Source organism: Gallus gallus, chromosome 2 (genome assembly GCF_016699485.2).
Source record: "Gallus gallus isolate bGalGal1 chromosome 2, bGalGal1.mat.broiler.GRCg7b, whole genome shotgun sequence".
Taxonomy (NCBI): domain Eukaryota; kingdom Metazoa; phylum Chordata; class Aves; order Galliformes; family Phasianidae; genus Gallus; species Gallus gallus.
In genome coordinates, this window is record NC_052533.1 from 136,896,164 (window position 1) to 136,911,485 (window position 15,322).

General features: G+C 42.3%; 1 protein-coding gene across 1 annotated transcript; it reads right to left on the reverse strand.

Moving 5' to 3' along the window:
• Positions 1–324: 324 nt before the first annotated feature.
• On the reverse strand, positions 325–15,153 carry DERL1 (derlin 1). The gene is made up of 8 exons (NM_001006350.3): positions 14,901–15,153; positions 13,640–13,751; positions 10,728–10,792; positions 9,027–9,053; positions 6,597–6,692; positions 5,885–5,937; positions 4,617–4,727; positions 325–3,018 (listed from the first exon to the last, which is right to left on the reverse strand). The coding sequence occupies exons 1-8, from the start codon at positions 15,051–15,053 to the stop codon at positions 2,880–2,882; spliced, it is 756 nt and encodes a 251-aa protein (NP_001006350.1). The 5' UTR covers positions 15,054–15,153; the 3' UTR covers positions 325–2,879.
• Between the last annotated feature and the right edge of the window lie 169 nt (positions 15,154–15,322).

Sequence of the window (15,322 nt, forward strand, 5' to 3'; positions counted from 1 at the left end):
CTCAAAAACATCTGGCAGGACCTCTACCAACCTCACAAAACTTGAGTTCGTAGAAGGGTACTTCTTTCCCAGAGGACAATAAAGAATTAAATGCTAAGCGCACACTCACCACCAAAAAAGCTGTAAAAGGATAGTAACCAAGTAAGGACACAGACTGCCAAAACTCATGGTGATAAACAAAGAAATAATTATAAATAAAGAATGATCAGAGAAAACAAGATTCCCCCCCGCTGTGCCACAATGCAGCTGTCAGACATTCTCTAGAGACACATGCATCAGAAGACTTGCCTTAGGTAGAAATATGATTTAGCAAAACAGAGACAATAACAGATTAAAACTTTAATTTAAAACTTTGCCAACAAAATGTGATTACAAAAAGGGAAATTATCTGTACAAAATAAGAAAGGAGGTACTCATTTAGCAAGAGACTGCCATTGTCAGTGTACACTAGAGGACAAACAGTGCTTCAGGTCAAGTAACAAGCGAGAAATGAACGAAGTGAATTTACAATATGGAATTCTGAAGTGAATCTTCCACACCAGCAATGTAAATTGACTTGAAGCAGCTCAGAAGCAAACCAGGACTTATCAGAAGTGTATTTTTCTTGCAAATCCCTTTCCTCTTAATTTATAGAAGGAGGATGCACAACAGCCGAAGACGGTGCAATGCACAGGGCCAGGACAGTGACTTTTGCCATGTTTCCTCCCACTCGTGCCCTCTTTATGGCCTCTGTAAAAAGATGTGCAATTTGAGTGTACCAGAACTTAATCTGAGTCACAACCGACTGCATCTTCACTTAGCAGTTAGCTCCTGACTCAAAAAGACAAAGTATCAGCTTGGAGACAGTGATGTGACTATTATGACTAAGAACATCAGCTGCATCATGACTCCTATAAAACTGATGGTTCTGAAACTTTTGAAGTTAGCATCAAATAACAGGTGTTGGTCAACAAGAGATTAGTATTTACAACACTGCAGTACTCTTTTCTGCCCACCACTGTACATAAAGACAGAGAGAAGAGCATCTTTAAAACTTACAACTGAATAGGCAAAAATGGCAGGTGATTTCCAAACCCCCGAGTTCCTGTAAAATCAAAGCACATTCTGTGACTCTCATCACTTTTCTACATTTGCCCACATGCCTGATCAACAAAAGGGAGTTGCAATAATGTAATGGAGCATGCATATTTTTCAGGCAAGCCGGCTGAAATCTTCCGACCAGTTTCATATCAAGTAGTATTTACAAGTTAATCAACCTTCATAATCCAGGTTTAAGAAAGAGGGGAAAAAGTAATAAAAATGTTTTGGCCCAGATTCACATCACCTACTTGTAGATACCTGAGATATGTAAGCTGGAGCAGAACAGCCTTCTGTGCCCTACCTACCCAGTAAAATGAAGAATGCTAAGTGGAAGTTCAAAGACTTCAATCTCATCCTAGAAGAGTGACAGGACTCCTTTTTTCTTCGTTATAGGAAAAAAAAAAAGACAACTATATTCCAACTTATGAGTCCTGCTTAAATTTAGCACAATTGCATTGCTAACGTGTTATTCACTTGACCTTAAACATCAATTTTTTTTCCACTAGCAGCTACGACCCGAGAACACTGTGGGGTGCCTACTTTTTAAGAATCCTATGAGAGATGCACGAGTCCTCTTCACCACTGGAAAAACTGAGATAAGTAATGTCTGCTCAAATTCATAAGGTGAGAAAGCAGCTAGTCAGCATTACAGCTTCCTGGACCTAAGCCCTGTGCTCTGCCTACAGGAATCCAGTACTAGGAAAACTACTGTACAGAATCATTCCCTCTCCGTGTCAAAAAGATTCACCAGAAAACTGAGATACAAATAAACAGAGTACGTAGTTCCTCATTCAACAATGAAAGAACCCTGTAGTAAAAAAAATAATAATAATAAATCTATTTTATCTTTAACCTGGAAAAGTTTATTTCCAGCTTTGATTCTTTGATGTCTTAAAGCTTTTAAGAGAAAGTTGTAGATTCAGTTATTATAAACATAATGTTGCAGTGAGTACCGTTGATATTAACCACAGTATGTTACATTTTCTAGTTGTAAGTTACTGTTTGTAATACCCAATTTTACAATCGAAAACAGAAACCCAGAAGCCAAGAACTTAAAGATCTCAGGAAAAAAAACCCAACAATTCAGGCAGCTTCGATTAAAACAGAGCAAGCCTTGGACATGCCATGAAAAATTAGAAATTTCAACTGTGTGAGTATCTGTTATTGCCATTTGAAATGAAAGCCTTCTTATCCTTTGTCTTGCACATCTCACACTATATCAGGTTGGACGTATGCTGCATGACAAGAAAAAACTGCTCTCAAAAATACAGCTTAATAATGGCAATAAAACATTTGCACTTTACTTTGTGAATGCAGCACAAAAATATCACTTAAACAATGCTTCCAAAGACCCCAGGACTTAAGCACAGCTATGGGAAAAAAAAAATCAGCTTTCTAAACACTAGGGTTAGTTTGATCCATCTGTCATACACTGGATTCTTGACCAACAAAGCTCTTAAGAGGTGAGACAGAACATCAGTAGATTTTTCCATCACAGCACAGAACAAGATGGCAAAAATGGAAGCCTGTTGTGACAGACAGACAACACTGTACAAAGGCAGCTTATTTTTAATGGCAGAATCGAGTCTGACACTACTGGCTAGCCTGGAGTAAGAGCTACGTTTTCCCTTCTGAACTTTTTTCTTAATTTTCTCTCGCACCAGAAAAATTGTTCCGAAACAGTAAAATCCAACAGCACTACAGAGAGCTCAGTTCTTTAGCAAGCTCTGCACCAGGATCGATCCTACAAGCAAATAAAACCAAAGAGTTGCTGCTTCCCAAGGGCAGGAGGAGTTTTTTCACTGGTCACCCAGCCGAAAACCTTGACCCCAGTTGTGTCTTCCACCACCCTGCTGATCTTCTGCAGCTCTTCTCATGCTAGCAGGTGGGATACCAAACCCTGACACTCCTCCTCTCCTGTTTGGCAGCCAGCGGTACCTAGGGCAAACCAACAGAGAAGAGTTTGAGAAAGAGTTGTATCTTGGAAGTAATTACCAGAACACTTTCCTATGCACTCTTTTTATCTGCTAGGCTTTGCAATAAAACTAGCTTTTGAAAGCAGTACCTCGCAGGATTCTTTTACTGTACTGAGGGCTTAAAATTGGAAATAGGAACTCTGGGGAACACGCACCTTTAGGATATGTTCATATATAATAACCCAAACAAAGGGAAAAGATGTATAATATGAGTTGTGTCACTGTTGAGAATAAACACTGTGGTATAAACTTGATTCCCTGAACTCCTTTCCCATTTTTTTCCCCCTGAAGTAGTAATAAAAAAATCCAAATTAATTCTGAGCATCTCTCTCTCCAACTGTTACAAAGCTACAGTTATCTCACTGCTCTCTAAATAAGCCTTCCTGAGGAACTGCAGACCAAAGGGACTAACCGCCTAATCTGACTGAAGCTAAAGTTTAAGTGACCTGGACAGGACAAACAGGGGCTGTAAGACCATATCATCCAACTCAGACTACCATTTAAATGTAATGACCTGAAATACAGCTTTTCTGCAGATATCAATCCAGGGTGCTATCAATGCAGAGTTGCTTCGCCTCTATAATAAATAGTTAGCTACAGCTCCTGTAAATCTCTTCCTGAATTTGACCAAGAAAATCTGAGGCCCAAACATAAAAACAGAGCCCTTAGAAAATAAATACACATATGGAGAATCAACAAGATTGATACCAGTTTCAGAGCTGTTACTACCTTAAAAGACATTTTAAAGCAACATTTAGTCTTCTAATCTTCACAGTAAATTAGGTTTAGCAGGAGAGTTTGTAAATACAAACCTTCACTACTCTTTCAAACTTGCACAGGAGGTGCAACTGTGATTCAACTTTGCATTTTCTAGCCTTTTTATAGGACAAACCCTTAAGTAACCACTTTGCTAACTGAAGTCTGGTAGAGAAAGAGTATTTACAACTCAAATGGATGTGGACACAGGGAATTGAAGCTGCAGTCTTTTTGGCTTCTGATCTTATTCATTGTTTTGGCACTGGAATATTAAGTTACAAAAAGAGCACTTTAGAATCCAAGACTTGAATTCTCAGCCAGGGTGACTGATACCAACTGCAGAGCAGATACATATAATGGTGCCTAACAAACCTACAACAGATTTCTGTCATTATGTACTGCTTAACTGATAGTTACTGCAATGATACATGGAAATACAAAAAAAGGTCATTCACAGGAAAAAAATAATTTAAAAAGAATCTGATGGATACTTTGATAACTGGCAGGGAGGTTTTACTACAGTTAAATTCAGTAGCAGAGGCATAGCTTTTCCTTTCACTCTCAAGAGTGGGTATAGAACACAAGCCATCCATTGGGAAAACACAGAACACTGACCATCTACAAGAAAAAAAAACGTTTTTGATGACTCAATCTGTACACAATAGCACAGCCACCATATGCTGAAGCACACTCATTTAACAAAATATTTTACACTTTGCAATCCCAGAAGATATATATGTCCTTATAAACAATCCGGAAAACTGGTCCAAATAAACAGTGAGCTATAGGATAAAGTCAGCTTACAAGAACTGAGGCGTGGACAGAAAATTCCTTCCTCCCAGATCCATTGGATATTTAAACATTAGGAAGAAATACAGGTGTCCAACCAGATTTCCTATGAGTTCATTGATGACTCTGCAAGGAAAAAGAACAAGAACGGTTGTGCAGGCTGTTTTCCCCAGAAATAAATGAGTACTCATCTTCTGCCAGTTACTGTTGTTCACCTGCCACAGGCACTGCCAGGGCCATGAACCACAAAAATTTCCCTTCCCTCAGCATTTTGCAGCCACTTCTTTAGAAGAGCCAACATTCAGCGCCAACGCATCAACAGGCTGTTCCACCCTCCCTTCCAAGCCTTCTCACAGACCGTACTGAAAATGCAATTAAATACTTGTTTACTGCAGAGAATTAGACCGTATAGCCATCAGTGTCTAAAATAATAGTTGCTAGAGCTTGAGAAGTTATTGCTGTTTTTGCTGGACAACCTGTCTCCTGCTGTACTGTTGTGCTCCTAATTTTGCAGGAACACTGCTGAATGGAGGCCCTTGAGTATTTTCTGTCATGCATAGAAACAGCAGGTATCTAACAGCAAGCAGCCTTCTCAAGTAACGGATGAGTCAGTAGGAGGCACAGCCAGAAAAGGGAATTGGGTTTTACTGTATTCCCATCTCCTCCTTTTATAAATCAACCGTGCAACTCGCTGCTGTCACTGTGTTACAGCGGCACCACGTGGCCACAGCCAATACAGGGCACTAATAGGAAAGACTGCACAAAGAGATCTCTGCATCACTGTGTTTGCTCAGAGAAATGCAAAACAGGCCAACAGACACAAGAAGTGCTAATATGGCACTCCACAGGCTTGCAATTGCCATTTCTCAGTGTTTTGCATGCTGATAGAAGTAGCACATTGGATGAGATTCTGATGGAAAGAAGAAACACTACTTATCAGATTCAAATTAAGTTTCTTTCCAAAAATCAGCAGTGATGGCTGGTCTTGGAGGATGAAATCTCTCTTTATAGGGCATCATGCATTCAGTAAGGAAACGGCCTAATGCACAGATCTACCAGAACAATCAAATTATTACTACTTTCTCCTCACCTACGTTCTCTAGCTCTCACATCCATATCTCCTCTTTGCATTATCTTAAACAACCACCATACAACACTGACCAGGATCAGACCAATTACACAGCTTTAAGCCTCTTATTTTAGTAATGCTGCTGATGAGAGTGATAAGAGAGAGCTGTAAAAGACTTCATAACTTCAAACAGGCCTTATTTGTAAATACATACGATCCACCAATGATGTAGTTGAATCCCAGAATAACCCATGGGAGGTAACAGGCCTGAAAAAGAACAGAGACACACAGACTGTATGTGCAAGTGTGGATTTGAACCTGCTTAAGACCCACTGCACTACGAAGCATGACTAGACTCTCAATGTTTTAGTACTGCACAGATCTTGTTATATTAACTTAAGTAGGTAATACCCCAAACAGCAGTTGCTCTAAACTGAACAACCACTACCGTGTGGACAACTCATACTTGTTTTAATACTCTAAGAAGATACACCTTCTGCCATCTATGTCCTATGCCAATCTGAAACAAAGTCCTACTATTTCTGAATTTAAGAAGGTCTGGAAACAGCAATGAAAAGAGTTTTCATCACAAGACCTGGCAGAAACAAACCAACCTGCACAGAAAAGAGCAGTTCCAACACATTTTCTCACTACTGTTCAGCTTTAGTCAGGTTAATGGTTTTTCCCCCCCCCCCCTTTTGTTCAGACCAATGAATTTCAGTTGTCACCCAACGTGGCTTTACTGAAGGGATGTCCTGACATCATATGGAAGACAACAAAGAGAACTGTCTTTGTTGCATCTCAAGGAGTATATATCTTCATGAAAGCATAGGATATCCCTTAATTGGAGAAAATACTTCTATTTTGTCCCTCATTCCCTTTGTAAGCATATTCCAGGCAGAAACCTTTCCAATAACCTGACTTACCTTAAATCTTGTTCCAAACCAAAATGATACAATCATGTCTCTGTTCAGCTGGGCCCACACATAAAGTACTGACATGATGAGTGGAATCATCAGCAACTGCAACGTTAGAAAGACAAAAAGTTACCAATCAATTTCACAGAAGTCTGAGAAACTTCAACAGGCAGCAGAAGCCCTAAGGTTTAAAAGCATGATACATCATCAAGTCTTGAAAGACTGCCTCAGAATTTTCACCACCATGTGCCATGCATTTGCACACAAGATCAGAAAGCTAAGCAAGAGAACATCCTTAGTCAATCCCTTTTGCTGCACTGGAAAATATTCTGTTAATGAAGACAATGCCCCAATTAGGTTATGGTATATGACTGCTTTGGTGAGCATGTAAGCCCAAACAGGTGGTGCAATTCCTGATAAGATACAAAATTACCAAGTCACATATTAAAAATAGGTTTACCCTGAGTGTCTGACCAAACATGATTACTTCTCCTCACTTCTACCATGTGCAGTCCATGCTTCAGCACAGAGCAGCAAAGACACACCAAAGATATCTCAGGCTTCGAAGCAGGGTAGCAACATCATCACAAGACCAATACAAAGGGCTCCAAAGCAACTAAGTGAAACAATAACCACTGCTCCCAACTGCCTGGTACCACACCTACAGTACAATCCAAGGCACCAGCCCACACACGGACCCATCTGAGACTAGACTAACATGCCAGATGAAGAGTTCCTGCATCTAATTTCCAGCCCTGTGTCTCTCAGACCACCACCGAGGGGAGGTGTGCCAGCAAACCACCACTGCGAAGTACCACAGCCAGACATGGCAAAGTTACTTTGGTAGAGCTTTGAGTCAACCGCTGCTCCGTGTGAGGAGAGTATTTCAAATACTTACACAACTGTGTATGAGCTGATGGGATTATTTTTGGTGAAACAAGTACAATTTGGTATTCCAGCTGTCTGCTGATTTTTAAACTGGAGAATGCACTATGAGTAGTACAAAACAGCCTGAGTGATTGGAAGAGATGATAAAACACATCTCCTCAAGGGTGGTACGATTTAACAGGTTCCACTGAAAGCAGCCCTCCCCAGGTTAGACCAGCACTTTGATTCTCCATACCAACACCTTAAGTTCTTTATTAAAATGATTTTTATTTCACTGAAAAAAACAGTTTCTGAATGCAATTGACAAGGGAGACCCAGGTGTCCTACTCTATAATCTCACTTCCCAAGCAATCCACTCAACACAAGGAAAAGCTCCACTCCTAACAAAAACACATTTATACCCCAACTGATCTTCTTTTAAGCAATATTTTGATTTAAAAAAAACCACTTTCTTTTTAAACAAAAAGATACAAATCAACAGTCTAAAATTTGTAAAATGTGATTTCAGCATTCTGTTGTAAAAAAAAAATATTGGAGCCTTCCCTATGGCAAAAAAAAAAAAATGAAACAAATCAGATGCAAAATTATTAACAGCCCTAAACTGAAGTCAATCCTGACTGCAAATGCACGACTGCTACGTCTGTCTATGAGAGGATCCTAAGGAACGATCTAATAAATGCTAAGGTAATCTTGTATAGAATTAGGGATATTGGTGTGAGCTTTGGGTGATGGGAACAGAAATAAGATGAGGATAACAGCAAGGCCACTGAAGACATGCAGTTACCTAACACAGCTGCATTCAAAACATGCTTCCCTTATTCCCTTATTGTTCAAGGAACATTTGGACGTTGTGTTGAGGGACATGGTTTAGTGAGAACCATTGGTGATGGGTGAATGGTTGGACTGGATGATCCTGTGGGTCTTTTCCAACCTTAGCGATCCTATGATTCCCTCCATCTTAACATCCGGGCAGAAAAGAACTCCCTCACTCAAACTGGTTCTTCAGACTGCTATTTAATCATTCCTGTGAGCATTTTGCACTTCACAGCTCTGATATGAATCTGAAGCTGCATTTTGCACAATAAAGTCTTCAGTCAGCAAATAAAAGGAATGAATTTGAGAAGACTAATTAACCTAGGAACTACATTTAGCTAAAAGAGTCAGGATACAGAAACACATTCATTAGAGGAAACTGTGTATACGTATACACACACACGTATACACACATATATATATATATGAAACCTTGGGACTCTTACATGAAATCTTGGGACTCTTTTAGTAAAATGCAGGTACTTCCTGACTGCCAGAGCTGATTCTCACTCCTTGACTTCAGAGTCACATCTAGGCTTGCAACGTTAGCTGAAGCTATCCCAAAGTACTCAAACTGAAAAAAACTAACAATACACACAAAGCCAATCTACTTTGACGTGAACTAAAACAACCTAGCTTTAACTGCGTTCTATGGTCATGTAGATAACGCTGCCTATAAGGCTAGTAAATAGCAAGAAAATTGAAGATTATTACCTAAAAAAGCTGCACTGCACTTACCTGCATGTCCATTACCAAGCCAGTTATCTGCAATTTTACCATTAAGGAAAGAACAGCAAAACCAGATAGACACAAAGAAGCTATGATCAGAATGCATGTAACAGTTCAGGAACACACAACATGGCACCAAGCTTTTCCATAGATCATGCATTCAGCTTGCTCCCTTACATCATCTATGGAACAAGCAGTTGGAATCTTTCAAAGTGACCAGTCTGAGAATCAAGCCACAAGTAGATTTATCTCATGGTTCGCAGTCAGCAGCCAATAACAACAAGGAAGCAGATGGCTTTTTAGCAACACAGGTTGTTTTCCTAGTTACAGCTGTGGCTCAACAGGACTAGCAGGAATTCCCTCCATGCAGTGGAACATGCATGATGTTATTAACTAGAGATGGTTAATCTATTGATACAGGAGGCATTTCTACGTGGTAGTTTTCCTAGCTGCATCTTGTTTACATTGATGTCAATGCTGCCTCTTTTCTACATGTTGTGCCACTGCAAATTGCTGCAAGGAGGCTGGGAAAAGCACCAGTAGAACAGGAATGCCTCCAAGAATGAAGGTTCCAAAACCTTACTACAGAACCTCTGATATCTGATCAGTGTGACAGTAAAAAGGTTACTTCTTGCATCTAGATTGAACTTTCTGTTTCATTTTGTGCCTGTTGTCTTTCTTCTCATCACTGAGGACCAGACTTCTCTGGCTTTTCCTTTGCTCCCTCCCCCATCAGGTAGCTATCCATATGGATGAAATACCTCTAAAGCTTCTCTTCTCCTGGGCTGAACAGCCCTAGCTCTCTCTGCTTCTCCTCATGTGACAGATGCTCTTGTTCCTTAATCATCATCACAGCTCTTCACAGGAGCTGCTCCAGAACATCCAAGTCTCTCTTGTACTGGGGAAGTACTGAAAGTTCTGCATCTCTCATAGCTGGGCTGCATGCAGCCCCTCAGTCTTCCCACCAAATCCTCAGCAGAGAGCCTTCACTCTGCTGGAAACACATTGCTCAGTGGAGCCCAGGAGGCACTCAGCCACAAGGGCACGTTCCCAGCTCACAGCCAAACTGATGACCATCAGCACCTCCAAGTCCTTTTCTGCAAAGCTGCTTTGCAGACACTGAGTTCCCAGCCTGTTCCAGCGCACGAGGTTGCACCCCATGGGCTATACTGAGCTTCATGAAGTTCCTGACCAGCCCATCTCTCCAGCCTGTCAAGATACCTGTGAACGGCAGCACAACCATCTGGTATAACAACTCTCAGTTTTATATCTGAGACCTAATGAAAATTCAGGTAGAACAGCACAGCTCAGGGCTGTTCCCAACATTCCCGGGCCAACAAATCCAGCTTCTTCAGGAAGTTTGCCAGAGAAGCTACCACAATACTGCTCTCACAGCCTTAGCTCTAGCCGCCTTGTTCCCAGCAGGTAACGGCTCGTCTTGTAAGGTACCCCTAAATTTCACTGAAGATCACTATCAGGTCTCCCTGGAGCTTTCTCTTCTCCAAGCTGAACAGCCCCAACTCTCCCAGCAAATTACAAACCTGTATCAGTGCATACACTAGCATTCTCCCTGCAAGCCACCTTTCCAAGAAGACAGTTTACCTACAAACATTTCTGCATTTTAAAACTTAGTTGCTACGAGCTGCTCTTTGAGTGTGTTTCAAACAGAAATCAGAGAACCAAAATACAAAAAGATGAGCAGAAGGATACAACAATGCAGATCCAGTTAAAGAGAAGCATGAACATGTAATCTGCTGGTCTTCCATCAAAAGCCCCTGTAAATAGAAAGTATTGTTAGGGATGGTGCAAAGTCATGATAAGAAATTACAACTCCACCTTTTAAAGTCTTAAGAAATCTTCAACTAGTAAGAGTTATTCTACATACCGTCAAGTGGCTTATCATTTTTACTTTTTGATTTTTAAAAGTCTTAGAGCAACAATGGGAAACAGAGCAACAATGGGAAACAGAGCAACAATGGGAAACAGAGCAACAATGGGAAACAGAGCAACAATGGGAAACAGAGCAACAATGGGAAACAGAGCAACAATGGGAAACAGAGCAACAATGGGAAACAGAGCAACAATGGGAAACAGAGCAACAATGGGAAACAGAGCAACAATGGGAAACAGAGCAACAATGGGAAACAGAGCAACAATGGGAAACAGAGCAACAATGGGAAACAGAGCAACAATGGGAAACAGAGCAACAATGGGAAGATGTACTTACACAGCAAAAGCAGAAATGCAAAGTTTAACCATTAAGTCATGTGAAAACTAGTCCTTCCTTAAGCAAATAGTGTCCTCCTTGCATCACCTAGTCAGACTCAGAGATGTTTTTACACTCCAGAAAGTTAATATACTATGGCAGACACTACACTTGCATTCGGTTCCTTCTTCCAAGCAGAAGTGCTTGCCTCATTTCCCATTTCAAATGGGTGTCAATGTTTTCCAGGGAAAAAAAAACCAAACAAACAAACCAAAACAGCAACATTCCCTGCAGATCATATAAAATGAAATTATCTTTAGATGCCCAGATGAGCTTATGACTTGGCAGAAAGAGGAATTAAAAACACATAAACCCCCAACTCTGGTAGGATGCTGGCAGAGACCTCAGCATCTGAGCCTGATTCCTATCAACCTTCATACAGCTTCACGCAGGCAAGGAAAGCCTGGGAATACTGCTGACACAGACCCACTACCCAACAGCAAACAGTTCATCACCAAGAAGCTGATTTATACACTAAAACATTGAAAGGGACAGAGCGCCACTGCTTAATCTTAGCACTGTGAGGCTTCTTACATCTGTATCACATTATTCAAGTTTAGCCATGCATGTTACATGACAGGTAGGAAGGCAGAAAGAAAAACCTTTGAAAAACTATTTGGGTAAGTTTTATATATGGAGAACAACATGAAATGGAATTTTCCCCTTATTGTTGCTATACAACAACCCAGTGAAGTGCTGCAGACTCACAGTCCCATCATTCATACTACTGTGAACTCCGCATATTCCCATTATGGTTTCTCTGATTATATTTGTTATGTTCTTCTCCAATGGAAACAAAAAACACATCAATCTCATCTCCCTCAGGAAGCTAAACATCAGCTTGTTAGGAAGACAAGTACAATATAAAGCCACATGGACTTTTCTCCCCCAGTTAAATCTCCTCCCCTATAACTTTGAAGTTACTATGCAACATCTGTGTACGCTCAAAACTCATGTACAACCCTGAGAATAATAATCTTTATTCCTCAGTTTCACTGAATAAGGAAATAGCTCCATGCCAGTGTCAACCTTTAAACACATTACCATGAGTTTACACACTTCCCACTATCAGAAGTGCAGAAGGACTGCCATAATCAAGAACTTTATTGTTGAAATATCTGACCTCCTTCCAGGAGACTTCTGCCACAGCACAACTGGCATACTTTTTTTTTTTTACAATATATCCAAGCAGTGATGCCTTATAATTCCCCTATATTCACCATGAACCCCTATTCCCCCCTATACTCCTATATTCATCATATATTCCACATAGCTTTGCACAGTTGAATGACGTAACTGTCCTTACTCACTTACAAGCATGTGTTTATAACCTTCCACCAACAGACAAGGAACTGTTTCTAGTTACTGAACTACTACTACTTACTTCAATTAAGAAAACAACCAAATACAATAAGGCACCATGGTTATGCTCCTTTCCTTCCCTGTTATTCTTCTTATGTCTTAAAAGGTACCCCACAAGACTCGCTGGAAGACAGGTTGATGGGGGAGCTCCCTACAGTAGGTCTTCCCTAATTCCCCCCCATCTTGCAGTGCATTTCTACTTCAACCATCAGTTTTGAGACTCCATTAGTACTACACTGAACTCTCTGCTCAAAAAGGCTTTTAGAAGGATTCTAATTTTCTAAGTGCTTTCATTATTTAATTGAAACAATTACTGCCTAGCTTTAACAAACTACACAATACAAAAAGAAGACCATTTGAAGCTACCTTCTGACTTTTTTCCCCCTTAGGCAAATTAAAATGATTCTTTTTTTCCACTGTCTGCTCTCCTGCCTTCTACTCTCAAAATCCAACTCGTTCCTTAATTTTTCACATTTCTATTTGATAGAAGAGTACACTTCATTTGTAGAGGATCTCTCTCCATTCAAAATATCCTACAGAAGAATACAAGTAAGAATCTTTGCCTTTAAAAAAGAGAAAAAGCACGATCATTATTTTGTCAAGAAGGATATACCTGTTATTACATACGCTGTATTACACTTTCATATTAAAAGACATCAGACATAAGGCAACAGATGTAAAACTATCTTTTAGTCTCTCTTTCAATTCCTTATATCTGACAACTAGAAGCACCAGGTCCTCCTGCAGAAAGAAGGATCCTGACTGCTCTCTGGGGCTCCTTACCCCAGAGAGGCAGTCAGAAAGTTTTCAGAGCAGTTTCTCCTTTGACTGACATAAGAGGGCACAGAGATGAACCCTATTCCTCAGTTGATTCTGAACCAGCCACAGTTCCATTACCCCCAAACAGTCCCAGCAGGAGCTCTGTCTGGCAGTGCTAGGACTCCATTAACTCCAGACAGTTTACCATTTGCATACAACTTAATGGACAACGTACCTGTTTCTAAACGTGATGAATATTGATACAGGAAATACAAATTCACCAAGTAGAGAAAACCTGTTCCAGGTCCCACTGGGAAGAAGAAAGTTGCTGTTATTGGCCGCCAGATCTGTACAGAGCAAAGAAAAGGACATATTTATACATTGCAGAATGAGATCACATACAAGGCTTATTAGCTTTCACTTTCACAATTAACTGGAAGATTAAGAAACAGATTAAAAATAGCTCAAGTATCACTTTCCACTGCTTCAGCAGCCTCAACAGTTGCTTCTTAATTTGATAAGCAAATCTATGAAGATTACAACAGAAATCACACACGACTTTCCCAAGCACTTCCATCACACCCACACAGCACTGAATCTTCACCGCAGGTGATGCACTGGAACAGGTTGCCCAAGGAGGCTGTGGATGCCCCATCCCTGGAGGCATTCAAGGCCAGGCTGGATGTGGCTCTGGGCAGCCTGGTCTGGTGGTTGGTGACCCTGCACATAGCAGGGGGGTTGAAACTCGATGATCATTGTGGTCCTTTTCAACCCAGGCCATTCTATGATTCTATGGTGAGACCTTATTTTACAAGGGGGTACAGCATGCACTCTGACTTGTTGCACAGAAGGAGGAGCTCTCGCAGCCACCTTCAGTGTGCATCTGCAGACAGCACCAGGTGCCTGGAGCCTTTCTGAGGCTCCTGAGAATCTCTCAACCATCAGTATCAGGCACAGCTAACAGCAGGGCAGCACACAGCCAGGACAGAAGGCGTCTGCCCATCTCCAATGGGCAGTGTTTCCAGACAGCGCGTCACAATGCTGAGCATCACATTTCCATTGTAGAAATGCAGAAAACTGCAACTTGAGGTATTAACTTTTGCGGACAGCACGTGAAGCAAACAGAGACGGCTGTTCTGTTTTTGTTTTTCACTAGGGCTGCAATGCGGCCACGTAATACAAGCGCAAAGGCACCTCCTCAACTGAAACCACGAAGATGATGCCCCAGAGTTACGCCAGCTCCAAGCTCCGCGGCCTTCCTGCCCTCACAGGGTACCAGGGGGCCCGCCATCACCTTGCTGGCCGTACTACACGTCCCGGGGCGCGGCCCGCAGCCGGGCGCAGGCCAGGGCAGGGAGGCACGGCCGCCTTCCTGCTGCGAGGAGCTCCGCCCGCAGCCCCGCACTACAGCTCCCAGCATGCCGCGCGCGCCCAGCCCAGGCTCGGCGCGGCGATGGCGCCGCGGGGCACGCCGGGACTGGTAGTGCGGCCCGTACCTGGAAGCGGTTGATGAAAGCGTCGGGCCAAAGGAAGAGGTAGACGGGGCTGACGAGGCCCAGCTTGCCGATGAGCGGCACCGCGATGGAGCCGGCGAACCAGTAACGGGTGATGAGCGGAATGCTCCGGAACCAGTCCCCCAGGTCCGACATGCCGATGCCGCCGCCGCCGCCGCCGCCGCCGAGGACTTACAGGAACCGACAGCTGAGAGAGAGGCGAGAGCCCCGGGCGGATGAGCAGCGACGGAAGGGCAGAGCCCCGAGCCAGACGTGGCGCCTCCGAGTTCGACCGAGTCACGCACTTCCGGCCCCGCCCCCCGGCAGCCGTGAGAACTACAGCTCCCGGCATGCCCCGCGCTCAGGGCGGGCTGATCCATTCCACGCTGGACGGGGGGGATCTCCCGCCTTCTTCCCGCCGCTCC

Bases quoted from the DNA above. Each gene is read 5' to 3' on its own strand.
- DERL1 (NM_001006350.3), bottom strand. From the start codon at position 15,053: ATGTCGGACCTGGGGGACTGGTTCCGGAGCATTCCGCTCATCACCCGT. The intron at 10,793-13,639 runs GTACGTTGTCCA...TTCTATTTACAG, and splicing joins TTCATCACGTTTAGAAACAG to GGGCTTTTGATGGAAGACCA. The intron at 6,693-9,026 runs GTAAGTGCAGTG...CTAACGTTGCAG, and splicing joins GCTTGGTAATGGACATGCAG to TTGCTGATGATTCCACTCAT.